We start from the raw sequence: 27,751 nt of genomic DNA, 5'->3' as shown, positions 1-27,751 counted from the left end.
TGCCTTTTGTGTTCTGCGTCTTTTTTTTAGCTCAGGGATTATCAGGGCAATGTTTCCATGCCAGAGCATTCAATGCAACACTGCCCACCTAAATTCAGAGCTCAGTGTGATTACTACCAGCTTTTAACAACTTTGCTAGTTAAAAATTTATCTCTTGCCAACAGAATTTGTTCTTATGGATGACTTACTCATTCAGGAAGTAAGCAAATAATGCTATGGTGACTTCAATGCCCTACAAAGGCATTTACTCAGAGTTAATTTGAGTAGGGTATAATCTTTCAGTTGCTGTGTCAATAAAACATCCAAATTTTCTTTTCCACACTGACACTTTACATACTTGGCTTCCATAGTCTATAGGCATCATGGGGACTCACAGGACCAGATGATCTAACACCAATTATGCTGTCAATAATGCTCTGTGGTGAGGATGGAACTCAATATTCCTTAGTTAATCTATACATTCATTTTTAAGTATAAATAAAATAGTAATACTGTATTTTCAAATTGTTATACTACAGAGTGAAATACAGATTTTTAAAAATTAACTAATTTCTTTTAGAGATGGGGTCTTGCTATGTCGCCCATGCTAGACTGCAGTAGCTATTCACAGGCATGTTCATGCCTCAGTACAGCCTCAGTACATCCTCAGGAGGATCCTGAGACCAAGTGATCCTCCTGCCTTAGCCTTCTGAGTAGCTGGGACTACAGCCGCACACCACCATGCCTGGATCAAAAGTTAATTTTTGAAGTTACTTCTGAAACATCGTGCCGTGGTAGGCAAGGTTGAGCAGTTGTTTCGTCCCTAAGTCTGTTTCTCTGGAGACTCCCACTAACAAAGTCCTGAAACAAATTAGAACAGATCTAAAAAACATCAGGTCACAGATCGAGAAAGATGTTTAAAAATTGAAACCATAGCCAGGCGCGGTGGCTCACTTCTGTAATCCCAACACCTTGGGAGGCTGAGGCAGGCAGATCACCTGAGGTCAGGAGTTCGAGACCAGCCTGAGAAACATGGTGAAACCCCATCTCTACTGAAAATACAAAAAATTAGCTGGGCATGGTGGTGGGCACCTGTAATCCCAAACTTGGGAGACTGAGGCAGGAGAATTGCTTGAACCCAGGAGGCGTTACAGTGAGCAGAGATCGCACCATTGCACTCCATCCTGGGCAACAAGAGTGAAACTCTGTCTCACAATAAATAAATACAAGTGAAAAATTGAAACCATGCACAAAGAATTGGGTTATTTACTCAGTCAGGTTAAGAGTATGCAAGAATATCTTTGACCCAGTAAATAGAAAATCAATTGAATTACTTTTTTCAGGTAGAGGGATCTGGGAAATCCCTTAGCAATATCTTTTAAGTGGGTTCTTCAAGTTTTCTATACCCTAGTTCTCATCTAAACCTGAAACAACTTTCTCATTTTCTCTTAAAAGTATATCTTCTAAAAGACAATATATTTTTTTCTTTTCTTTCTGTCTTTCTTTCTTTTTTTTTTTTTTTTTTTGAGATGGAGTCTCGCTCTGTTGCCCAGGCTGGAGTACAGTGGCATGATCTTGGTTCACTGCAACCTCTGCCTCCCGGGTTCAAGCGATTCTCCTGCCTCAGCCTACCGAGTAGCTGGTACTACAGGTGCTCGCCACCACACCTGGATAATTTTTGTATTTTTAGTAGAGACAAGGTTTCACCATGTTGGCCAGGCTGGTCTTGAACTGACCTCAAGTGATCCACCTGCCTTGGCCTCCCAAAGTGCTGGGATTATAGGCATGAGCCACTGTGCCTGGCCAGACAATATTTCTATTTAATAGATTCAACAAACATTTGTTGGATGTGAACTCTGCATCTGGTCTTTTATATGTGGTCCCTCAAAATAGTCTTTAAAAAACAATGTTGCTCCAGAATAGCCTCAAAAAGTGTCACCAATTTGCATGTAGGAAAAGGATGTTCAGAATGCACTAACCTTTAAAACTGGTCAGCCTTTGCACTAACCAGTTTTTCCTCCTCCCATCTTGTCCAACTCTTATCTATCCTCTTCTTTGCTGGTCAGGCTACTTTAAGTAGACTTGTTCCATAAATAAAGGTTAGGAAATGGAAGATTTTGTAAGTTAATGATGATAAAAAATCCAGTGCATTGTCTATATAAGCCTTGCATTCTCATTTTATAATTCTGGTTGACATTGTTTGTATTGTTTCCATGAGTCTGCTTCTTTTTCCTTTCCCTAAGAACAACAAAATATCACTCAGAACAAAAACAAAACAAGCTTACCTTATCGACAAATGAATTGTCTGTATGAGTGAACAAATGTTTATTGAGTAGCTACTATATGTAAAGCAGTTAGAATATGATAATAAAATGATGAAGTCCCTGACTTCTTGGGAATCTCGAACATCAATTAGTAATTATTAATGTGATACATGCTGGGAAGCAGAGTAACATAGGAACATCTATTGCTTTCTTTTTTTCTTTTTTTTTTTAATAGCTCACCCTAAAAGTTAATGTTTCTATTTGTGCTTCTGTGCATCCAATGAATTATTAAGAAATATATAATGAATTCCTATAAAGAGTACAAAGTATGTGCAGAGAATACAAAGGCAACAGCTTGAGGCAGGAAGAATATATTACATTTCAGGAACTGTGATCTTGGAATCTCTCTGTCCATATTATCTATTCTTCTTTCAATGCTAGCAGCCCATTGCCTGTTTAATTTTTTTCTTTTCTTTTCTTTTCTTTTTGAAATGAAGTTTGGCTCTTGTTGCCCAGGCTGGAGTGTAATGGTGTGAGCTCAGCTCACTGCAACCTCTGCCTCCCGAGGTCAAGTGATTCTGCTGCCTCAGCCTGCTGAGTAGGTGGAATTACTGGCGCCCACCAGCATGCCGGGCTAATTTTTGTATTTTTAGTAGACACAGGGGTTTCACCATGTTGGCCAGGCTGGTCTTGAACTCCTGACCTCAGGTGATCTGCCCACCTCGGCCTTCCAAAGTGCTGGGATTACAGGCGTGAGCCACCACACCTGGCCTTGTTTCATTTTTTTGTGTTAGTTAATTATCTCTGTATGGATTTAGCAGAGATCTATGACATTTCTAGTATAACGCTGTCATCTTGACCAAATCTACTTGTAAGTACTGTTCTTGTTTCAGCAGAGCAAGAGATTTGCCATCTTTCTTTACATGCTGATTCCTTCATTACCATTTAATCTACTTCTTAGTATGTTTTTCTGACTATACTGTCAAGTTTAACCTGCCTAGGTAAACACAGAATTACACAACATCCCGAGGTTTGTAAACTTAAATGTCTCTCATTTCTGGCCTTGTTAACAGGTGTGACTTATGAAACTGTGCTTGTTAATTTTGTTTTATTAGATTACACAGTTCTTGAGGGTAGAGGTCATCTCATGAAACGTTTATAAACTTGATAACATAAAATACAGTGGAAATACCTTGAAGTCCTATTAAGTCATTTAGTAATATTTTGTTCTGGGAAGAAAGAAGTATTATTGTTTCTGCTCCAAAAATGACCAGATAGAAGTGATTTAATTTCATTTTTTAAAATCAGGCAGATATCTGTAATTCTCCTGTACTTTATGTACCATAGAATAAATATGAGTGCTTATAAAATGCTGCAATATCAGAGGTCACTTAGGAGCATATTGTATTTCTAATGGCTAGTGACATACATACTTATACCCATTGCTTTTAGACATATAAAGCAATCAAATATATACTCTTTATTCACTTATTGCTTATCTACAGTTTTGCTGCTTAGATGCCAAACACATTTTTCTTCAAAATTTTAGGACATTATGACGACTTAGGAAAAATTAAACATAATTTGGCTCTAAGAAAGAGTACTATGTTTTAATAATTCATTTATTTTTGAGACTGAGTCTCACTCTTTCGCTCAAGCTGGAGTGCAGTGGCCCAATCTTTGCTTACTACAACCTCTACCTCCCAGGTTCAAGCAGTTCTCTTGCCTCAGCCTCCTGAGTGGCTGGGACTATAGGCATGTGCCACCATGTCCAGCTAATTTTTGTAATTTTAGTAGAGACGGGGTTTCACCATGTTGCCAGGCTGATCTTGAACTCCTGACCTCAAGTGATCTGTGGACCTCAGCCTCCCAAAGTGCTGGATTATAGGCATAAGCCACTGTGCCCATTTTAATAATTTATATATACATATATATCTTTAAAGTGTATCTTGAAAGAAAGTTTATTGGGCAGTTGAGGGTTCAAACACCACCTCCACAAATACTGGAATTCCCATCCTGGCTTTGCTACTCTCCAGCTATGTGGCCTTCTACAGAAGCAGCTACTAGAGCTCTCTGAACCTCAATTTTCTCATCTGTAAAATAAGGATAATAATTGTACATAATTCACAGGGTTGATGTGATGATGAAATGAGATATGATTTCTAGTTAAGCCTAAACAAATATTGCTTGATTTCATTTAGGTATTTATTTAGCAAATACTACCCAATGTGCAGTCACAGTTTTAAGTCTTGGTAAATATTAATTAACTAATTTTTTCATTTAATACTTCAATCTTCATAACCTTGTAAGGTAGGCAATTTTATTACATCTATTTTATAGGTGAGGAAACCAAGGGGCTGAGAGGTTAAGATAACTATTCGAGGTCAAAAGACAATACCAGAGCCAGACTAGCAACCTGGGCCATTAGGCTCAATAATTCATACTCATTTTTTTTTTTTTTTGTTTTGAGATGGAGGTTCACTCTTGTTTCCCAGGCTGGAATGCAATGGCACGATCTCAGCTCACTGCAACCTCTGCCTCCTGGGTTCAAGTGATTCTCCTGCCTCAGCCTCCCGAGTAGCTAGGATTACAGGCAGGCATCACCATGCCCGGCTAATTTTGTATTTTTAGTAGAGGTGGGGTTTCTCCATTTTGGTCAGGCTGGTCTTGAACTCTCGACCTCAGGTAATCTGCCTGTCTCGGCCTCCCAAAGTGCTGGGATTACAGGCGTGAGCCACCGTGCCCAGCCAATAATTCATACTCTTAAACAATGCTGCCTTGTTTTATTTATATTTATATATTAATTCAACCAAGTTATTTAACTCCTACCACATGTCAGGAAATGTCCTAGACACTTGGATTATAAAGATAAAGACATCTCCAACCTTGACAAGATCATGGTTTAGTGGTAAAAAAAAATCCGTGAACAAATAACTATAATAGAATGTAGAAGACATGTGCACTGGGCTATGTAAGCACAGTGGAGAGAAAGTTTAATGGAAGTTCTAACCTCCACATTTGAGGGGCTGTGAGAGAGGTACACATGGATACACACATGGCATATGCCTAATAATTTGAACATTATATAGCAACTTTTATACAGCTACTTTTATAATGACAAAATTAAAAGTACATGTAAAGTTATGATTTTTTGTGACCAAAAGTCAGTACAATATCAAATACAACTGATTTAAATATTCATGGATAAATCTGTGCATTCAATTGAATATTTGGTAATGTTTAGATGAGTAATAAAATAAAATAATTCATAAATAAAATGTATTTGTTCCACAAATATATTTTTCTGGCCTTAATTTTAGCAAACTAGTGAATTATAATTTTATGATCAAGATTTTTACATAATTTGTATACTATTGATAGTAATAATGTAAATATCTAAAAATATACTGTGTTCACAATGCATATAATGTTAACATTTTAAAATCAACTCGTGCCAGATGTGGCGGCTCACGCCTATAATTCTAGCACTTTGGAAGGCCGAGGAGGGTGGATCACTTGAGGTCAGGAGTTCAAGACCAGCCTGGCCAGCATGGTGAAACCCTGTTTCTACTAAAAATACAAAAATTAGCTGGGCGTAGTAGCACATGCCTGTTATCCCAGCTACTTAGAAGGCTGAGGCACGAGAACTGCTTGTACGTGGGAGACAGTGGTTGCAGTGAGCCAAGAGCATGCCAGTGGACTCCAGCCTGGGCAACAGAGAGACTTTGTCGCAATAAATAAATAAATAAATAAAGTTAAAGTAAAATAATACACAAAATTAAAAATCTGTCATTTTCATATTTTTTAAAATGTATTTTTATATCATCTATTAAAAATAAAAGGTATGATATAAAATCAAAGTATTAAACAAGGCATTTTTGAAAAATTAGTTAAAGCTGAAATTTGTAATTCAATTTTTTGAAAATTTAATTACATTGTATTTTTATAAAAAGAAAACAATTCCCAATTCTAGCAGTGTCCATCTAGTTGCCAATTGGATTGATGTGTCACACATGTTACATCTAGAACAACTTACATGCACATTTAAGAGTAGTATGAATTGCTTAAAATTTCAAAATGTTCCTCAGCTGCCATATGCAACTGCTATGAATACTCATTCATTTGTGAGTATCTCCAGAACCATAAATTTGAGCACATAGACAAGAAAATGTGTACTTGGCTCTCTCTTCTGAGAACTGGGAGTAACAGTTTATTTTGTAAGAATCTACTGCACATATGTTGTTTGAAGAGAATGACTACTGTGGCCTCTCTTGCCTAAGTGCTATTACTGCTCAAATCCTCCCCATGCTCTGCAGCAGTCTCCATCTCCAGCACTGGCAGTGGCACAACCCACAAAACCTTGCCTCGTTCAGACACAGTGGCCTTTTGTTTCAAGGACATAGGACTAAAGACTTGGAGAGGTATTTCCTTGGGCCCTCAATCATTTTAGTCATGACAACAGGTATTTAGGGCTATGGGTTCTGCTGTGCCAGTCTGAGCATCAGATACAAAAAGACAGTTATGTGTATATGTTCCTCAAGAAATTTAGTTTTGTTTGTTGATGATGTGTGAGGTCCTCTAAAGTGCAGGGTTTAGCCCAGGTCTCCTTCTTGTTTAGGTCTAAGGGTCTGTGTAACTATTTCTTATGGGACCAAAGAATTTTTTAGAATGACACAGATATTTGCTTGCATCTTGAAGAAGATATAGCACCACGAGACATGCTACTGACTGTGCAAAGGCACTGAGGAATGTAGAGGTGTAACCTGTTAAGGGAACTGAAGACAGGTCTATGTGGCTGGAGCACAGGTTGCTTGAGGAGAGTAGTGGGAGGTGAAGCAGGAGAGGTAAGTTAGGACACATCCCAGAGGTCTCAAGAGCCATTTTAAGGAACTCAGAGTTTATCCTAAATCAAAAGAGGAACGCAAAGGGTTTTATACAGGGAAATAGTTGATTATATTGAACCCTGGATGGGGAAGTATAATTAAGAGAAGGGCAACCATAGAGGCAGAGGCTCCAGTTAGGGTCGTGATTATCCCTGCAAGAAGCAAGGATGACTTTAATAATGATGTGTTAGTGGACTTGGAAATGATGAGGGAAGTTAAGAGGGATCCGGGATAAGTTGAGAGGCTGGGTGTCTGCGTGGGGGTGACACATTTTAGTTGTTTAATAAATGTTGTTTGGGTAAAGTTTGCTCCCATTTCCAGTGCCTCCAGCATTTTAACTACACTATCACATACCCTTGTTTAACTGTGGTTGATTTGCCTACATTGTTTCAATACTTTGAATTGCAAAGTGGGTACATTCTTACCAAGAAAAGATTCACTCCAACAGAGTGGTGCCACTAAGTTCTCAGTGAAGCTGGTCTGTTACTGTTACACAGCCGTGTTCATTCCTATTATGAGGTCCTTGGGTCCAAGTTCATCTCATGGGTCCATCAGGTCATAGATAACTGTGATATAATGTACAATGCGCATCAACAAGTTTTCTGTCCACAGGAAAAAACCTGCCATTCAGTTACCTTTCGTAAGACTCTGTCCACATTGCCCAGTGGGAAACATTTGGAATCGTTTTCGAATTTTCCAAATAGACTGTAACTTCACAGAATGTTTCCTTTGTTCTTTAAAGTGTTAAATCATTTATTTTTAAATCAGGTTTAACCTAACGCAACTTTAGTTTTGGTTTGCTCTATTTGATTTCAAGTAACCTTTCAAAACAGGTCGGGAGCAGATTTATAATAATGTAGCTTGAACTTGGCTTGGAAATTTGATAATGGCAAGCAAAGGGGACTGTGTTGTTCTTATATCTCTTTTTAAAAGCCCTCCTTATTTACGCCTTTTCATAGCTGGGTCAACTACACTGCTTGATGCAAACTCAATCCAAAATATAACCTGAGCTTAAACAAAGGAAGGGATATGAGAAGCCCGCCCTAACAACTAGGAACTCCACACCTAGCCAACCCTGCTATTGCTATTGACCATGTGATCTGGTTCTAATAACTGCTTCTGTCCAATTCTGTGTATCTGAGTCCAGGCATTGTTAACCAAGGTTGTCTAAAATGTGGACAATAACACACTTTCACCCATTTTTTTTTTTTAATACAGAAATTGAAGTCTGGTTCCTCAATCTCAACTTTGGGACTGGGGCTCTTGATTGTGTGTCTACATTCTGGATTATCCAGCTGGTCCTGGCTTTTTTTCCAGGGCACACCATTATCTTGTATCTGAAGTTTTAGCATGGACTTACTACTTTTTGTCAGTTGCATTATCTTTTACGTATTTTAGTTTGTACAAGATGGCTTTTCTTTAATGATATCTATTCTTCTCAAGTTAGGCCTATTCATCTTGCATATTCCTCATCCCAGGAGAAACGGCCAACAACAGGTTTCAAACCCTTCTATAGCATTCCAATTTGTTGAGCAGATTAATTGTATCCTGGAAGAGAGGCAAATTTGTAGCTCATACACCAATAGAAAAACCTTGCTGGATAACTAGCAATAGGAAGTCAAAGTTAAATCATTATTCCTTTGGCTTCCTAGCATGTGGTTGTGTACATATTATAGTATGCATTTAATTCCTATTGGTCTTACAGTTAAGTCTCCTCAGTAGGATTGTAAGGTCCTTTTGACGGGTTCTATTCTTATTCATTGCTGTATGCCTTGCAGCATGAGGGTAGTGCTTTCCAGGTGGTAAATGCATAGTAAATGGTTGAAAAACTAAAGACGTATAATAAAATTAGAATGTGTAAGATTCTCATTAATAGGATCAGTGTCTTATTCATTTATCTTCTTTATACTAATGTAATATTTTCCACATAGTGAAATACCTAGTAAATGTTTGAATAATAAAGACAGAATTAGAGTATCACTTTTTGAATGTATATTTACTCTTTAATTTTTTTGCTGCATAGAAATCAGCTGTCATATTGGCTTTTTGTGCTTGATTTTTCATACAACATATTATTCTTTTTTTTCTTTTTCTTTTTTTTTTTTTTTTTTTTGAGACAGAGTGTCACTCTGTCACCTGGGCTGGAGTGCAGTGGTGCGATCTCGGCTCACTGCAACCTCCGCCTTCTGGGTTCAAGCGATTCTCCTGCCTAAGCCTCCCGAGTAGCTGGGATTACAGGCACCCACCATCATGCCCGGCTTATTTTTTGTAGTAGAGACAGCATTTCACCATGTTGGCCAGGCTGGTCTTGAACTCCTTACCTTGTGATCCGCCCGCCTTGGCCTCCCAAAGTGCTGAGATTACAGGCGTGAGCCACCACGCCCAGCCCGTATTATTCTTTTTATGGTGAGAACAGCTGCACCTCTGTTCAACTCAAATATATTGAATGCCCACTGTATGCTTTAACTTCTCAAGTTCTTCAAGAGACACAAACATGAGTGATAAGATGAATCACTGCCTTCCTTATTTTTTTCCTCTCACCTGCTCTTTTTGCATTCTGTTGTCTAAAAGAAGAGATATAGCTATTTAGGAAGTAGCAGCAGGAGGATCTCTTGAACCCAGGTTTGAGGTTGTAGTTTGAGGCCCTATCTTCTCTAAAAGAAGATAGAGTCTTTTTATATGTTTATCATATGCCTTATCAAGCTAGATCAACTATACTGCTTGAAGCAAATTCAATCCTGCTGGTCTCCAAAACAAGAAAAAAAGAAGAGAGAAATCAAGTGCATGCGTACTATGAAACACAACAAAGGGGAAGAGCTTGGGGAGATGCTCATCTAATGTCTTGGGGGGAGTGCTATGCTGGGTAAGGCTTGTATCCAGCTGTGGGAACTTTCTAGAGGGGTGGCATTTGAAATCAACATGAAAGTATGGCCAGGATTTTGACTGAAGAAGTAGGAGACCGTTAGAGAAGAGAAGAACATGAGTAGAGACAGAGAAGCAAGATATGTCTAGAGAATGTCAAATGGGTTTGTGAGGCTTAATGTACAAATAGCAAACAAGTGGGAGGTAAGTCTTACAAAGACAAGGTAGATGGAAGACATATTGTGAACTTTAGGCAAACTGTACTTAACTTGGGAAGACAGTGGAGAGCCATAACCATGTGTGCGTGAGTGCATGAGAGAGTGTGTGTGTATGTGTGTGTGTAAGGAGACAGAGAGAAAGATAGGAGTAGGGGGAGGGCTCCCAACCATAGCAGGCTATTATAATCACTTGAGGATCTTTGAGAAATATACTGAATCAGCCCAGATCTCTAGAGTGAGAATATTAAGGTGACTTGGGAAACTGTACTTAACAAAACCCCCAAAACTCCTTAGGTAATTTTTATTTCCCAGGTTTGGGAGTCACTTGTGGATTATAGATTACTGGCCAGGAAATTCTGTTCACTAATTTATGAAAAGTCTATTGAGGTCAGCCTTGCAGTGGATCATGCCTGTAATCCCAGCATTTTGGGAGGCCGAGGCAGTTGGATCACCTGAGGTCAGGAGTTCGAGACTAGCCTGGCCAACATGGAGAAACCCTGTCTCTATTAAAAGTTCAAAAATTAGTTGGGCATGGTGGTGGGCACCTGTAATCTCAGCTACTCTGGAGGCTAAGGCAGGAGAATTGCTTGAACGTGAGAGGTGGAGGTTGTCCTAAGCTGAGATTGCACCACTACAGTCTAGCCTGGTGACAGGGCGAGGCTTTGTCTCAAAAATTAAAAATAAAAATTAAAAGAAAGTCTATTGAACAACTACAATGTATCAGACACTGTGTGAATTGCTGGAAATATAGAAAGGAAGACAACAGGCACCATCACTGATCTCATAGTGTTTACAGCCTACCAGGATTAACCAACACTAAATGAGTAATTACACAAATTATAACTGTACTAAGTACTGTTCAGGAGAAGCCTGGGGTGCTGTGAGAAAATGTAATGATGAGCCTGACAACTCTGGTTAGGGGAAACGACCCTGACGAGGTAAAATTTTAATCAAAAGCTCAGGACTCAGGTAGGCGAAAAGTTTGAGAGTCACTGTAAGTAATTCAGAGTGAAATAATGACTTGAAATAGGGACAAGAGTGAAGGGGGAGATGGATGAGCTTCTGTTTCTGTTTGCTTGGTCCAATAAAATCAAGGGGAAAAATATGTCAAGAAAAATCATCAGAAAGTAAAGCAAAACTTGAGCTATCATTTTGGCAGAACTATGGATTTCCCAAGTGTTTAATAAAATTGGTGCCATTTTCCAAACACTTAATGTTTGGCTTGGGCTGTGGTCTCTGGAACTGAGTCTTTGTTAACGTCTTCAGTACAACAGAAAACTGTATTTCTGCTGAAATAAGGAATTTAAAGTTTATATACCCTTCTTGAACACTGCCAATGCACAAAAATACAAAAAAAAAAAAAAAAAAAAAAACCCTATTTTCCCAATTTTAGAAAGAAAATAAATGCCTGAGAGATCTCTCGGCTCTAAACTATTTCTCTAGGTATAACTTCTCTCTTTATCTATCATTGAATCTTAGCTATCTAAGGAAGCAATACATGTTTCCAAGAACTTCCATTTATTTTCTTTTACATGTTATTTAAGCTGCAGAGCTTTCTGAGACTTTTCATTTCTGTGGAAGTAACAAATGCTGCTGTTTAATCTGTGTTCCACCTGAAAGCTTAGATTTCTTTTTGAGCTGATTTTCTGATTAACTCAGTTAATTTTCTGATTTGTATAGGGATTTATTTTCCTGGAAACGGCTTAATGATTAGCTCTAGTATTTACAAAATAAAAATAACTTCCTGACCTGCTATTCAGTTCATATGGTGGATGGAAGGAAATGGCTGTTTTTGATATTAAGTTGACATGCTAGGATTCCTTTTTTTTTTTTTTTTTTTGAGGTGGAGTCTCTCTCTGTCACCCAGGCTGGAGTGCAGTGGCCAGATCTCTGCTCACTGCAAGCTCTGCCTCCCGGATTTACGCCATTCTCCTGCCTCAGCCTCCCGAGTAGCTGGGACTACAGGCGCCCGCCACCTCGCCCGGCTAGTTTTTTGTATTTTTTTAGTAGAGATGGGGTTTCACTGTGTTAGCCAGGATGATCTCGATCTCCTGACCTCGTAATCCGCCCGTCTCGGCCTCCCAAAGTGCTGGGATTACAGGCTTGAGCCACCGCGCCCGGCCAACATGCTAGGATTCTACCATTAAAAATTTCAAGGAAAATTCAGATTTCAGAATTGGGAGTGTCTTTCTCAAATGAGCCCAGTTCTAAACTTTACCTAGATTCACCTAACTTTACTCCTAGCCCGATCTTTTTCCTCTCTCATCTTCAAAGAAGTGGTAACCCTTTTTAAAGTTTCCATTTGGTTCACAATGGCCCCTAAACTGCATCTGCTCCTGCAGCCTATAGCCTATCTTCCTAAATGTCAGTGAATTCAATGGGATCTCCACCCCATGTCCAACCACAGTTGATAGGAGCATAGCTGGGTCCCATCCAAGCCAACTGGGGTGCTTTTCCTGGGAATATGGAACTGGAACTAGAAATACATCTATTTCTTCATGTGGTAGGTATTATCGTCCCTGTAAAAGAAAAAATGTAGGAGGTAGCTTGTGACATAGGAAGTTTAGTCCAAGAACACTGCTCTTGATAACAGAAAAAAAGAGGAGGATAATGATAAGAAAAATATTATGTTTGAAAAATTAGAAGGAAGGGATCACATCAAGCTCAGTGGTGACATTGATTAGAGCCATGTTTTATGGATTTCCACTGTGCAAATTAGAAGGAAGGGATCACATCAAGCTCAGTGGTGACATTGATTAGAGCCATGTTTTATGGATTTCCACTGTGCCAAGCAGCCCCTGAGCTACAGGAAGCTCCTCGTGCCTCATCATCTCTGTGCACAGTGGGGCTGGTGGGAACCAGCTTTGAGAGGGCATCATGAACCGTGTTTTGAGTAGTTTGAGATGTTCTTGTGACATCTAAATGGAGATATCAAATAAGCATTGGACATGGGCATTTGAAACAGTCTTGGATAAAAATGTAAATTTAAGATCATAAACCTAATAAAGGTTCACATAGCCTTTGAAGCCAAAGTTATGGATAAGCGAACCTTATTATAGCAAGTTTAAAATTTTGCCACTTAACTCTTTTTTTCTTATATTGAATCTATGGTTTTTTGTTACATGATTTTTTTTCTTTTTTTTCTTTTTTTTGAGACGGAGTCTCGCTCTGTCGCCCAGGTTGGAGTGCAGTGGCCGGATCTCAGCTCACTGCAAGCTCCGCCTCCCGGGTTTTACACCATTCTCCTGCCTCAGCCTCCCAAGTAGCTGGGACTACAGGCGCCCACCACCTCGCCCAACTAGTTTTTTTGTACTTTTTTAGTAGAGACGGCGTTTCACCATGTTAGCCAGGATGGTCTTCATCTCCTGACATCGTGATCCGCCTGTCTCGGCCTCCCAAAGTGCTGGGATTACAGGCTTGAGCCACCGCGCCCGGCCGACATGATTTTTTATAATAAGACTTCTTCTGGAACATACCCTTTGTATTAATAGTGAACAGATGGTACCAATTTATGCTCTTCTCAGCAACGTACGACAGCTCTTACTTCTTTGCATCATTGACAGCACTGTGTATTTAAAAATCTTTACTAATTTAAAGAATGTAAAGAATGATAGAACATTATTTTAATCTGTAATTCTTTGATTATTAAGTTGGGTCATTTAAAAACGTATTTATTTATTATTTGTATTTCTTCTTTACTAAATTGCCTCTTTATGTCTTCTTGACATTTTGTCTTGGAAATTCAATTTTTATGTTAAAACTTGTGAAAGCTTTTTACATAACAAGGACATTGTTCCTGTGGATGCCAGTTATATTGAAACTTTATTCCCAGTTGTCATTTTCCTTTTCATTAAATTTTTTTATTGTTGCTGCTTTTACCAACATATTTAATTTTTCTTTTCTTTTTTTAAATTTATTTATTATTATTATACTTTAAGTTGTAGGGTACATGTGCATAACGTGCAGGTTTGTTACATATGTATACTTGTGCCAACCAACATATTTAATTTTTCACAGTTCAATCAATTATTCTGCCATTTCCTGGGTTTTGCCTTTGGTGTTTTTGAATAAAATTCTCCTACCAGATATTATTTAAATATTTATGCATTTTCTAGCATATTAATGATTTTGTTGAAAAATTTAACCCATCTTGGATATATTTTAATATATGAGTGAGATCAGGTTCTAACTATTTTTTTTTTAAGTAGCTAAATGTTATTCTAGCACCATATGATTCTGTTATGCATGTTTGCTTCTGCTGGCAATTTAGGTTGTCTAATAACATAATAGAAGGTAACATACCTAAATAGCATAACATGCTTCTACCTGTAAGGGGTATTAAAATATTTATTAGTGACTTGGGAAAGATATACTCTAGTTTTTGAGAGAAAAAATAAAGCCATTTAAAGTTTGTTCTTCTCTAACATAACTGCTATATCTATCTTCTCATAGTTAGGGGATTAGCATCCAAGATGCCATTGTGAGAGAACTCTAGTTATTGGGGGAACCTACACCCAATATTTCAACGTAGGTTCTTTCTATTTTCCATAAGTGTCAGCTGGCTAAGAAATAAAGAGAGACCGTATAAAGAGAGGAATTTTACAGCTGGGCCGCTGAGGGTGACATCACATGTTAGTAGGACCGTGATGCCCACCTGAGCCTCAAGTTCAAGTTTTTTACTAAGGATTTCAAAAGGGGAGGGGATATAAGAACAGGCAGTAGGTACAAAGATCACATGCTTCAAAGGGCAAAAAGCAGAACTACTAATAAGGGTCTAACAAAGATCACATGCTTCTGAGGGAACAAGACAAAGGGCAAAAGCAGAACTACTGATAAGGGTCTGTGTTCAGTGGTGCATGTATTGTCTTGATAAACATCTTAAACAACAGAAAATAAGGTTCAAGAGCAGAGAATCGGTCTGACCACAAATTTACCAGGGCAGAGTTTTTCCCCACCCTAGTAAGCCTGAGGGTTCTGTGGGAGACCAGAGTGTATCTCAGTCCTTATCTCAACTGCACAAGACAGACATTCCCAGAGTGGCCATTTATAGACCTCCCCCCACGAATGCATTCCTTTCCAGGGTATTAATATTAATATTCCTTGCTAGGAAAAGAATTTAGTGATATCTTCCCTACTTGCACGTCTGTTTATAGGCTCTCTGCAAGAAGAAAAATATGGCTCTTTTTGCCCATCCCCACAGGCAGTAAGACCTTATGGTTGTCTTCCCTTGTTCCCTAAAAATCACTGTTATTCTGTTCTTTTTCAAGGTGCACTGACTTCATATTGTTCAAACACACATGTTTTACAATCAATTTGTACAGTTAACACAATTATCACAGTGGCCCTGAGGTGATGTACATCCTCAGCTTATGAAGAGAACAGGATTAAGAGATTAACGTAAGACAGGCATAAGAAATTATAAAAGTATTATTTGGGAACTGATAAATGTCCATATTAAAATGAAATCTTCACAACTTATGTTCCTCTGCTGCAGCTCCAGCTGGTCCCTCCATTCCGGGTTCCTGACTCCCTGCAACATCTAGTAAGTGCACTTCTGATCGGAGCATTCTAAAGTCTTCAAACACAAGCCGTTTGTTCACCAGTTCACTGTTTTGGTACATGGTGAGAGTGTGCACATATTTTTAAGACTCTAAGTTACTCCTTATGACTTACTTCTTTATTGAAAGCAAGATTTTATACAAGAATCCTATGGCTACTTCTCCACATTTCTTTCAAATATGTTGTATTTCTATTAAAATATATTTTACTCTTTTTATTTTTTTCCTTAGCTTTAAGTCTAGGAACACAAAATCAGCTACCTTTTGTTAATTGGTTAAATACCTATATCCATAGTTCCATTTTGCCAAAGTAGATATACTCATTTATACAGTAGCTATGTCTGTCTGTCTGCCTATCTCTTTGTGTATCTACTGAGATTAAAAATTGGTAACTATATTAAGAGTAATAAGAAAATCCGTGCAGTGTCTCATGGAGATCAGTTGGTAAATAAACATTTGGGGTTTATAGATAATCAAGAAGATAATGCTTATAAAATAAGTATTTCCTTATGCTTTCATGGTCTTGGATGCAGAGAGTATTGATGGCTTTTAAAATGATTTTGGCCCTTTATCCGATGATGTCTTCCTCAGTCAAAGTTTCTCTTCTATGCCCTTTTATTCTCATTTGTAATCTTTTATTACCAGTAATAAACAATTCACTAAGGTTTGGGTTCTCTTTTTTAAAAAAATCTTTTTATATCTCTTCTACAATGAAACCTTACATCAACCCAAAGTAATACTTTTAGAGGAGAAAGAAATAAAAGATAATTCATGAATGATACCAGAAATATACTGTCATTCCATTTGTAGGTACGTGTTATAAAGAATGAGGTAGAAAAGCAAAAATAAATATTACACTAGGATGCAAGATCAAGAAAGCCTTGGAGTCCATTTTTAAGTTTTTAAATAGTTTAGAGCAGGGATCTTTTTCTGAGATTCAGGAATGACTTTGTGATGGGAAAGGAAGCAAAAGGTTGAGTTTCTAAACATTCTAAGACTCATTGCAAAATTTTGGCTATATTTGATTATGTAACTTTTTTTGGTAAGGAAAAGAAATTTCATAGCTTTAATCACATATTGGTAGGAATCTGCCACCACAAAACAGAGAAAGACCACGGATAGGGAGTTCCTAGAGTTATAATAAATAGATATCTGCTCTTTTGAGTCATGTAAGGAAATTAAATTTAATGAAGATATTTCTTTTTCTTTATTTCCTTTGCCCTAATTCCTATTATGATGAATTTAATGTATTTTGAGTCATTTGCTAAACCTTACATAAGTGAACAATGTAGAAAATATGAACAACGTAGAAAATATTTTGGACTCACAGTTCAGCAGAAGGGTGCCATAGTGATAAGTGTACAGCGGGGTATTTCTGAAGGGCGAGTGAAAAGACAGAAAACAGAATGGAGTAGAAGCACTCTTTATCCTTGAGCCCACGCTGGGCCTCACCAGCTGGCTTATCATTCTAGATGCCAATAGATGCGGCATAAAGAAGGTCAGCTGCTAAACATCATGGAAAAACCAGAGAGTCCTTGAAGGATGTTTAAATTCTTGACGTAAGTTGACAAAGGATGAGGACATACAAGAGGAGGGTGAGTCAGTGACACATATGAGTTACACTCTCAGATGATCCAATGCCTAGTTCACATACCTTCTCTCAACAGCTGTTTTTATCGGCTACTTCAGAGAAATTCATAATGCATCTCAGGAGTTCTGCCAAATATATGAAATTCTGGCAGAGGCAGTAGGGGGAAACATGCTCCCCAGTTGGCATTTGCCTTAGGGATAATGTTTGATGGTCATAATGTATTTTTTGTCACATTTTTGCCCTTTCTGTAATAAGACTTACAGACATATCTAAATGCTGGAATCCATTTTAACCTTCTTCAAAAATATATGGACCATCAAGTCAAGTGTTTTTCAGATCCTTCCTATGAAACTTATTTCTAAATCATTTAATTTCTTTTCAGAAAATGTTTTCAAATGAACATCTTTTGCAAATGTATTTCTCAACTTAAGCTCATATCCCTCTTTAGCACTCACCTTTTGAGAGCTTTTGATAACTTTATAATTAAAATCCTATCAATACAACTCATGTAAAGTAATAACATCCTAGGCCAGGTATAAGTGTTGCAGGCTTTCTCAATATTTGGCATATATAGAGTATCATACACAGTTGGATTCCTTTGCAAAGAAAGTATTTTATATTTAGAGATTGCATATGGGGGCAGAGCTAATGTGTTATTTGAGTCCATTATGTTTGTATTTTTTTTCAATGAATAAATTCTAAATTTCCCAACTTTGTGTAGAAAAACAAATCAATTTTGATTAAAAATAAAATAAAAACGAGTTACATTTTAATAAAGAGGATTCACCTAAATTCTAGGCCCCAAGTCAGATATTTCAGAAGAAGTCTCTTAGTATGGTTTTTAGGTCTAAAACAAACACAGCCTTTGCAGAAAGGCTTACTTAGAGCAACGAAGAACCTGCTTATGGTTTTTAAAGTAATTTTACTAAAATTTACAGAAATGAACAATTGGGCTTGGTCTCTACTACTTCAAATGAGATAACTAAAGTAAATAACAAGATTAAACACTGGACACAGGATTTGTAGAATTCTGGATGTAGATATGGCTTCGGCAATATCGGAGGAATAAGTTCTAGTGTTTTACAGCATAATAGGATGACTATGATGAACAATAATTTATTGTATATTTTAAAATAGCTAGAGGAAAGGATTTTGAATATTCTCAACACAAAGAAATGATAAATGTTTAAGGTAATGGATATGCTAATTACCCTGATTTGATCATTACACATTGTATACATGAATCAAAATATCACACTGCTTGCCTGGGCAACATAGAGACACCATATCTCTACAAAAAAAAAATTAAAAAATTAAGCTGGCATGGTGACATGCATCTGTAGTCCCAACTACTCAAGAGGCTGAGGTGGGTGCATTCTTGAGCCCAGGGGTTTGAGGCTGCAGTGAGCTATGATCACACCATCACACTCCACCCTGGCTGGCAGAGTGAGACCTTGTCTCAAAAAACAAACAAAAACACCACATTGTACTCCATAAATATGTACAATTATTGTGTGTCAGTTAAAGATAAAAACAGCATAAGGTGAAGTGCACATCTGATTAAAAGATTGCATGATGTTTCTATATGATTCTAAGCACAAATGACTTCTTTAGCTTTTTTTTTTTTTTTTGAGGCGGAGTCTCGCTCTGTTCAGCCCAGGCTGGAGTGCAGTGGCGCGATCTCGGCTCATTGCAAGCTCCGCCTCCCGGGTTCAGGCCATTCTCCTGCCTCAGCCTCCAGAGTAGCTGGGACTACAGGGGCCCGCCAACACGCCCTGCTAATTTTTTGTGTTTTGTTTAGTAGAGACAGGGTTTCACCGTGTTAGCCAGGATGATCTCAATCTGCTGACCTTGTGATCCGCCCGCCTCGGCCTTCCAAAGTGCTGGGATTACAGGCGTGAGCTACCGTGCCCGGCTGACTTCTTTAGCATTTTTATAAACCACTCACTTGTGACTTTTCTTCCAATTTTAAAGTAAAGATTCTCCATGCAAACTAACTAGTTGTAATAATGGCAGAGAAGCATTGTCCTTGCTAACGTGGGGAGAAGAAGTGAAAGCAATATCCAGAAGCATCATCCTCCTATATAAAAGATAATCTTTTTGATCACAGACAACACAAATGGTAGCAATGTTGGGCCAGCATAATTATATTAAATCCAGTTGTCATCTCAGCTGTATTTTTGTCTTCAGGAGTAAGCAAATGAATTTCTCAGTATTTTATCTTCAGTTGCTCTTAGGTTGTTACATTTGAGGCAAAATACTCTTGCAAGTAAAGTAAGATTTTTTAATGTAAATGGAGTAGAAACTTAGTGGTTTTAGAAACTGAATGCACAATAGAAAGAGATAACATTATTAGTTCAAATAAACTGAAAAGAATAGACATACAAATCACTCAGTTGTAATTTTAAAGAATTCCTCAAACTAAACTTGAATTTAAGCAGAAGCTTATGCTTACAGATTACTATTTGCTAGCTTACTAATTATTACTTGAATTAAGCAGTAAGAACTAAAATGTAAGTTTCTTAGTTTTACGGGTTGATTTGAAGGCGTGCTATCTTGCTAATATTGAAATACATTTGTTTCTTAAAAATTACTGTTTTATTGGATTATGTCAGAAGCAGGGCTGTGTTCTTGAGGAAGGACAAGTTTCTTCTCCGACTCATCAAAATGAAGCTCTCACTGTTCTGCCCTTCAGAGGCTGGGTTGGGCGGTTGTTGCGCTGACTGGGGACAGGGTTATCACCTTCAACATTTGATAGAAGACTGCGGAATTGTGCCAGCTGGAAGGATAAAATATTTTAAAAATAAAAAGTTTTTAAAGATGCATAAAGCGTTTTATTTACAGTATTACTAATGCACTGATATTTAGAAAACTGAGTTAGAAATTGCAGTGATATCACTAATAGGAAGAGAGAAAGCCCTAAATCCATTACATTCATTCCTTTGAACCAGGCATTTTGCTTTAATTATTGATGACTGGGTTAAAGTATCAACTTTTTAATTTCAGCTGGGGTATGTTGGGCGAGTGATGTATTAGCTTGGTACCTTAGTTTCCATATAGTACTTACTTCACTGTGTTGTTGTGAAGATTAAACGGGTTAATACATGCAAAGCCCTTAGAATGATGCTTGACATACAGCATGTGCTCAACAAATGTCAGTTAGCAGCAGGCTACAATGCTTGTCCTGTAGGTTTGTTATGAGAATTGGCTACCAAAACATATGTAAGGCACATAATAAAAGCGGTTGAGCAACCAATGATACTTACTGTAATCACAATTATACACAACAATTAATGAGATATTTTGCTGAATATTTCAAAGTTTAAGCTCCACAAAAGGAACAAAAATATTTTGCCAACTATCAAGGTATGCCAGCTTACAGCCACAGTTCCCCAAAATCTTATTGAAATGTCCACACAGTTTTTCTTTTATTTCTGAAATGCTTAAGAAGATATTTAACAGGTCGGACATTTCCTTATTAAGGAGGAAAGAGTAGTGGGAGTCATTTTTTTTCTGTATAAAGGTCAAAAAAATTGTATTATAATGCAGTTTTGGATAGTTTAATAAACCGATGTCCCTGAATTAATATTTTTAAGTTGGGAGGAAAAATGAACTTCTCACAAAGCTGACTGAAATAATAATCTCTCTCACTGATACTACCAATTAAAGTAATATTCCTGCTACATATTCCCAGTTCCCATTCATTCACAACTCTACCTGCTCTGAGCTGACACTGATGCTCTCCTTACAGATGATCCAGGTTACACTCTCATAAAGAGGAGGATGAGTCAGAGAGCCAGAGTAGGTCCAGAAATCCAGGGATGAAGGAAGGAGAGTAGAGGGGTCAAAATTTGTGAACGGGGCTCGTTTGCCCTGGAAGAAAATAATACATCATTACAGCATGATATAAAATACTTATATGAATATATATATGCTATATTATCTTGTTATACATTATGTAGACATTTTAGCTAAGAGTCATTGATTTTTCTACTATTTAGTATTTCTTGACTGGTGTGTTTGTGGGTATAAACAATAATATCAACAGAAGAAAAAAGATGAAAAATGTGTTACATGTAAGTTTTTGACCAAGACATCTTCTTCCTTCTTCATTTGGTTGCAGATAAGCAAAGATGCAAAAAACGTTTTTACAATCTGTATCTTTAAAAGATATTTAACTTCTAGTATAACGCTTTTATTTTTTCTCTAGGAATGATGCCAGATTCTATTTCAATGGCAAAGATCTTTATTGACATGCATATTGGTTGTTTTAGTTTTATTCTATTTATTCCTATCATCTTTTCTGATTATTACTGGTGTATAGGAAATGTACTGACATTTGTATGCTAATCTTTTATGCATTCTGTATTTTAGATGATTCTTCTGGAGTGTTCAGGTGGATGTTAATGATGATATCAACTGCACGTAATGATAGTTTTGCTTTTGCTATTTCAATATCTGTCATAGTATGTACTCTTTCATTATTTCGTTGCACTGATTAGGACCCTTATTATAATTTTCAATTGTGATGGTCACAGTGGCAGCTTGGTCTTGTGCCTGATTCAAATGAAAATGCTTCAGGTGTTTCACTATGAAGTTAAATGTTGATACAAGTTTCTAGGTAAAATTCTTTATCAAATTCAAGAAGTTTTCAGGCAGTTTTCTTTCATTTTGTTTCATCCTAAAGAAAGGGCATTAACTTTTATAAAATGATTTTTAAGCACTTAACAAGTTGATCATGAGGTTTTCTTCATCTTTAGTTAATATAATGAATTAATTTAAGATTTTCTAATATTGAGTCATTCTTGTATTTTTGGGATATACGCTACTAATTCAGAAACTACTCTTTTAATACACTGTTGAATTTGATTTGTTATAATAAATGTTAGGATTTCCTTTAGCTATATTCCTAAGAAAGTTTATGCTATGTTTCTGTTTTGTGTGTTTTGTAGTTTTCATACCCGGTTTTGGTATCGATTCCATTAAATTGATAGGAAGTTTTCTGTCTGTTCCTTCATCTGGGCAGGTTAGTTAACACTGGCATGATTGTTTCTTAAAAGTTGAGTAACCCTTTTCCATGAAATGGTCTGGGCCTAGTCTTTTCGTTTAATAGATACATTTTGACTATTGTTTACATTTACTTTTAGGTTCTCAGTCTATTTAGGTATTCTAACTCCTTGTGAGTCAATTCCCTTACTTCACATTTTCTTGGAAAATTATCCATTTTATCTAAATTTTCAAATTTATTGGCATAATGTTATAAAAAATTTTGTCTCTTAAAATTTTCTTCTATATCTTTAGTCATAACCCATTTATTTCTAATAAAGTTTTATATATATGGCTTTTTTTCTCTTTATCCAGCTTCCCCATATTCTGACTTTTTTGTTGTTCTTCGAAAGAATCAACTTTTCAATTTATTGATGAAATTTTACCCCTTACTTAGTCATCATTTTTCTTTTTAAAATTTATTTATTTAAGATAGAGTCTTGCTCTGTTACCCAGGCTAGAGTGCAGTGGCAAAATCTCGGCTCACTGCAGCCTCCACCTCCCAGGTTCAAGCGATTCTCCCGCCTCAACCTCCTGAGTAGCTAGGACTACATGCGTGCGCCACCATGCCTGGCTAATTTTTTGTATTTTTGGTATAGATGGGATTTCACTATGTTGGTCAGGCTGGTCTTGAACTCCTGCAATCTCAATCCTGAAACCTCAGGCAATCTGCCCGCCTCGGCCTCCCAAAGTGCAGGGATTGCAGGCATGAGCCACCACACCCGGCCATAAATTTTCTTTCTTATTTTATTCTTTTCTGCTTTTATCTTCACTAATTATTTCCTTCTATTTTCTTTTCATATTTTTTTGATAACTCTTGAGTTGAGGGCTTATTTTTTATCTTCTGTCATTTATACTTTATAAGACACTCACTTAAGTTTAATCTTTTCTAGAATCAGCATAAGTCATATTTATTTTACACAAAAATATGACAGTTATCCATGCTGCAAAAAATGACAAATCTCTGATTTATGTTTTAACTACTTACCATTAAAACAATAAAGCTAAGTTTGTGTATATCAAAAAATCCATTTTTTGAGTTGACTAATGAGAGTTATGGTTATCAAAGATTGTATATCAATCGTATCTCAAAAGAATGCCCTTTACTTCTGAATATTTGTACTGCTAAAAAACTAGAGATATCTTTATTTGTCAAATGGAAAATCACAATTTTGTTAGATACAGTTTTTCAAGCAAATTTAAATGGCTATGTAATCTGCTTTTCTACAGGCCATATTCTGCTGAAATAAATAAACCATAACTATGAAAAACAAAAAACCAAAACAATCCCCTGCATTAGAGACTTTCTCAGAGGTAGGCAATGTTGAAGTAGCACCTTGATTTTTAGTTGGTAGCTTTTGCTATCGCCTTCCTACTTCCCGGTTTTAATACTTCATTAAATGATTTCCATAGACTTGTAAATTCTTGTTCTCTGATTTAAACTACTTATTTAGTGTATTTACCTTGGTTTTAATTGCATGGAGGGCATCAAGTACTTTCTGCAGCTTTGGGTTGGCCTCACCAACCTGGAGATTTAAGAAAATAAAGTATGAGATAAAGATTATTGTCAATCAAACACTGCTTAGCTAAGCTTCAATTTTTTTTCAATTAGCAACTGACGAGAGATAAGGTATTTTCTCTCTGCTTTAGAAGGAGAAGTTTTTCAAGCTGTATGTCTTTGAGAGCCTTTGTACTCTATAAATTGTTTATAATATGTACCTATGGATAAAGTAGCAAACAAAAAACTTGATTAAACTTGATTGTTGGCAATATGTTCAAAGTTTTACAGGGCAAAATCTAGAAATTTATCAAAACTGACATGAAAACAAATCTCTTATTTTGGTCTGTTATGTTACTTATCATTACTACAGTTTTTGGCATATTGTAAGTGCTCAGTAAAGGTTAAGTAGAGATGCTATAATTTCCAGAGTTACTTAGTTACCCAGGCATACCCAATTTAATAATAACTTTTTTGTAGAACTTTTCAGGGATTCTTCTATAGAGTATTTGAGCAACATCTCCCATTTAAAAAAATCAACTGAATGTTCTTTGTAAGAAAAAATTCTCTTTATTTCTTTCCTAATGAGATTTTAAATTGATAAATTTCTGAATCTATGGTTTCAGGTTTCCTTATTAATATTTAATAATATTTCTTTCCTGATGAAATATTAAATTAATAAATTTCAGAGTCTATGAGGTAGGAATTTTAGAGGAAGGGGAATTTGGAAGAGCTGGGAAATAGAAATTCCTTTTTCCCTATGAACACCTTTCTATCTCACCTGCACCTGAAACTCATTTCTCTCAGAGGGAAAAGCAGAGATAAAACCAAGCAATAAAATCCTAGGGAACTATTTTTTCACCTGTAGTCATCGGTTGAATGGGAACTTTAAAATAAGAAATTCTAAAATATATGTTGCCTTATTTCCTTCTATTTTGAGGTCTAATTGGAAGCAGAGCTGTGTAACTTAACTACCTGTAACTCACCTTCATCAAAACGCCAATAACTGCCAAACCATCAGCCTTTGAGACAGCTTCAGCAAGGCTGGAGTATTTTGCAGAATTCCAGTGAACTATATGAAGCTAAAAATGATACTCTGGTTAATTAATTATTTATACCAGTATGATGACAAAAGGTAAGTTATAAGTTAACTTGTTACCATATGATGATGTATCTTGGCTTAGATACATAAAACTTATGTGAACCTTTATCCAGTGGATTAGAGGAGTTACCTTGTTACTCTTAGGAAGGGTTATCTGTGTGCCAAGTAGAGATTGCAAAACCTGGAACCAGTAAGCAAAATGTCCTTTCCTACAATAATGTTATTTAATGTTAGTCCTTTAAATGTATCTGTCTTTGTTATGAAAGGATCAGGAAACATGACTAACTAGTTTTTGGGAAAATGATTGTAGTAATTTTCTCTCACATGAGGTACTTTGTAGTAAATTCGTGAGAAAGGGTTCCTGGAGTATCTGGGAGTCTCGGCCAAGAACGGATTCTTTCAAGCACATTAGTGCCCTTTTGAGACGCCTCTCAAATATCTCCAGTTTAATGTCTCTGCAAACTCTAGATTTGTATATCCAAGTATGTATGTATGTATTCTTGATATCTCTACATGGATGTCTAATAGATGTTTCAAACTTAATCTGGCCAAAATAGAACTCTAGATTTCCTTCTTGCCAAACCTGCTTAAATTTACCTTCCTAGGATAAGGTTTTTTAATTGCTGAATCAATAAGTACAACAATTATCATTCATTTCTTACTTTCCCCACCTATCAACATTCACATCTTACAGATTATACTTCATCACAACTTTGAGTCTTTGCATTAGCTTCTAATATTCTCTGGAATTTCCTTCCCCATGATCTTCAAGTGGCAGACTTTTGTCTTGAGTTAGGGTTGAACTCAAATGCCACTCCTTAAACAATTCTTTTCTGATCATCCAACATAAAGTAACCACCACAAATCAAAACAATTCTGTCCATATCGCTTATTTAATCTCTCTTCTTCCTATTCTCCTCCCTCCCTTCCTTCTTCCCTTCCTTCCTCTGAAATTTTTATTTTCCCTATCAAATGCAAGTTCTGATCACAAGTACTTTTTAAAAACAGTATCTCACGCCTGTAATTTCAGCACTTTGGGAGGCCGAGGAGGGTGGATAGGAGTTCGAGATCAGCCTGACCAACGTGGTGAAACTCCGTTTCTACTAAAAATACAAAATTAGCCAGGTATGGTGGCACATGCTTGTAATCCCAGCTACTCAGGAGGCCGAGACAGGAGAATCACTTGAACCTGAGAGAAGGAGGTTACAGTGAGCCGAGATTGCACCTCTGGACTCCAGCCTGGGTGAGAGAGCAAGACTCTTTCTCAAAAATAAATAAATAAATACAAACCAAAAATAAATAAAGAGAGTATCTGGCATATTGTAGGTGTTCAATGAATATTTGTTGAATGAAAAAAGAATGATTAAGACAGTATATTCAGAGAGATCACTTATTGCAATTTCCTCTGACCATGCCAGTCTAGATTCTGTCCCTACTTGTAATTAATTATTCTTACATCTGTATTCCTGTGCTTCTTTGTGAATAGTCATACTGCCATTTACTACTATATTTATTTAATCACAATAATTTATGCCTACACTTCCCTGCTTGAAAAGGGCTTGCTTGTGTCTCTATGGAAATGTTAAGTAACATTATTCAGCACATGCAACATGAAAGGTGCTGGTCTAAGTGTGCTCTGTATGGGTTTACTCTTTTCATGCTGTTAACAATCATTGAGATGGATACTAATGTTATATTATCTAGATTTGCTATATAGGAATATTGGAGCATAGAGTGATTCGTTCGAAGTTGTACAGCTAGTAAGTGGTCGAGCTTTGATTCAAACCCTGGCAGTCAGCTGGGTACTTGCATTCTTAGGCAACAGGCTGCCCTGTCTCTCAAATCTAGTGTCTTATAGCTATCCCAAGAAGGTTTATTGAATTGAATTTAATCACATGCTAAACTTTGTGGCTAAGTGTCTCTCATATCTAGCATGGGTTATATTGATTTTTCTCAATTTAGGTGAGAGAGTCACTAATTTAGTTTTCTTGGATACTACCAACTGTCTTTCCAAAAAGATAATACTAATTTAGGCTGTTAGTCCATTTAATTTTAATCTATCTTCAATTTTATGGAGGGGAAAATCCAATTAACAGATTCTCGCAGCATTGAAAGGTATTAGTCGTGCTTTACAACACAAGGTAAAGCAAGTTTTATTTGTACACAATCACTGATATTCTATCAGAATAAAAGATACATATACTTTGTAACTTGGCAATCTGCCCTGTAAAAATCTATCCTACATAATTACTTTCATTAGTGTACAATATATATGTACAGATATATTTACTGAAGCATTTTTTAATAAAAGGAAAAGAAACCAATTAAACAAAAATCATATGTTGTGATTGTTCATCAATAGAAGGCAGTTAAATAAATTATGATGTATTCACCCAAATGAAATACTATACAGAAAGTAAAAAAGTGAGGTGAAATTCATTCTTCTTTTTTTTTTTTTTTTTTTTTTTGTGAGACGGAGTCTCGCTCTGTCGCCCAGACTGGAGTGCAGTGGCGCGATCTCGGCTCACTGCAAGCTCCGCCTCCCGGGTTCACGCCATTCTCCTGCCTCAGCCTCCGGAGTAGCTGGGACTACAGGCGCCCGCCACCACGCCCGGCTAATTTCTTTTTGTATTTTTAGTAGAGACGGGGTTTCACTGTGTTCGCCAGGATGGTCTCGATCTCCTGACCTCGTGATCCGCCTGCCTCGGCCTCCCAAAGTGCTGGGATTACAGGCTTGAGCCACCGCGCCC

General features: G+C 36.9%; 2 protein-coding genes across 4 annotated transcripts in view; one reads left to right on the top strand and one right to left on the bottom strand.

The window, feature by feature from the left end:
* The window catches only part of LOC105477137 (carbonic anhydrase 13), an 86,946-nt gene extending 69,652 nt beyond the window's left edge, over nt 1-17,294 (top strand). The window contains exons 8-9 of one of the 2 annotated variants that reach the window (XR_011606918.1): nt 15,701-15,828; nt 17,237-17,294. The gene's annotated coding sequence lies outside the window, so the exon portion shown is untranslated. Of the gene's footprint in view, nt 1-15,700; nt 15,829-17,236 lie in introns of those variants that run through there. The other variant, XR_984493.2, reaches the window with a different exon arrangement.
* Nucleotides 17,295-18,961: 1,667 nt separating this feature from the next.
* The window catches only part of CA1 (carbonic anhydrase 1), a 52,484-nt gene continuing 43,694 nt past the window's right edge, over nt 18,962-27,751 (bottom strand). The window contains exons 4-7 of one of the 2 annotated variants that reach the window (XM_011733522.2): nt 24,886-24,981; nt 23,865-23,927; nt 21,073-21,228; nt 18,962-20,134 (exon numbers count right to left, since the gene is read on the bottom strand). In XM_011733522.2, the coding sequence (XP_011731824.2) occupies nt 20,018-20,134; nt 21,073-21,228; nt 23,865-23,927; nt 24,886-24,981 (432 nt within the window). In that variant the 3' untranslated portion in view covers nt 18,962-20,017. 2 annotated transcript variants of the gene reach the window in all.

The sequence above is a fragment of the Macaca nemestrina genome, chromosome 8 (assembly GCF_043159975.1).
Source record: "Macaca nemestrina isolate mMacNem1 chromosome 8, mMacNem.hap1, whole genome shotgun sequence".
In the NCBI taxonomy this organism is placed as follows: Eukaryota; Metazoa; Chordata; class Mammalia; order Primates; family Cercopithecidae; genus Macaca; species Macaca nemestrina.
Note: the sequence above shows the minus strand (reverse complement) of the source record. Positions and strands in the feature narration are given on the sequence as shown.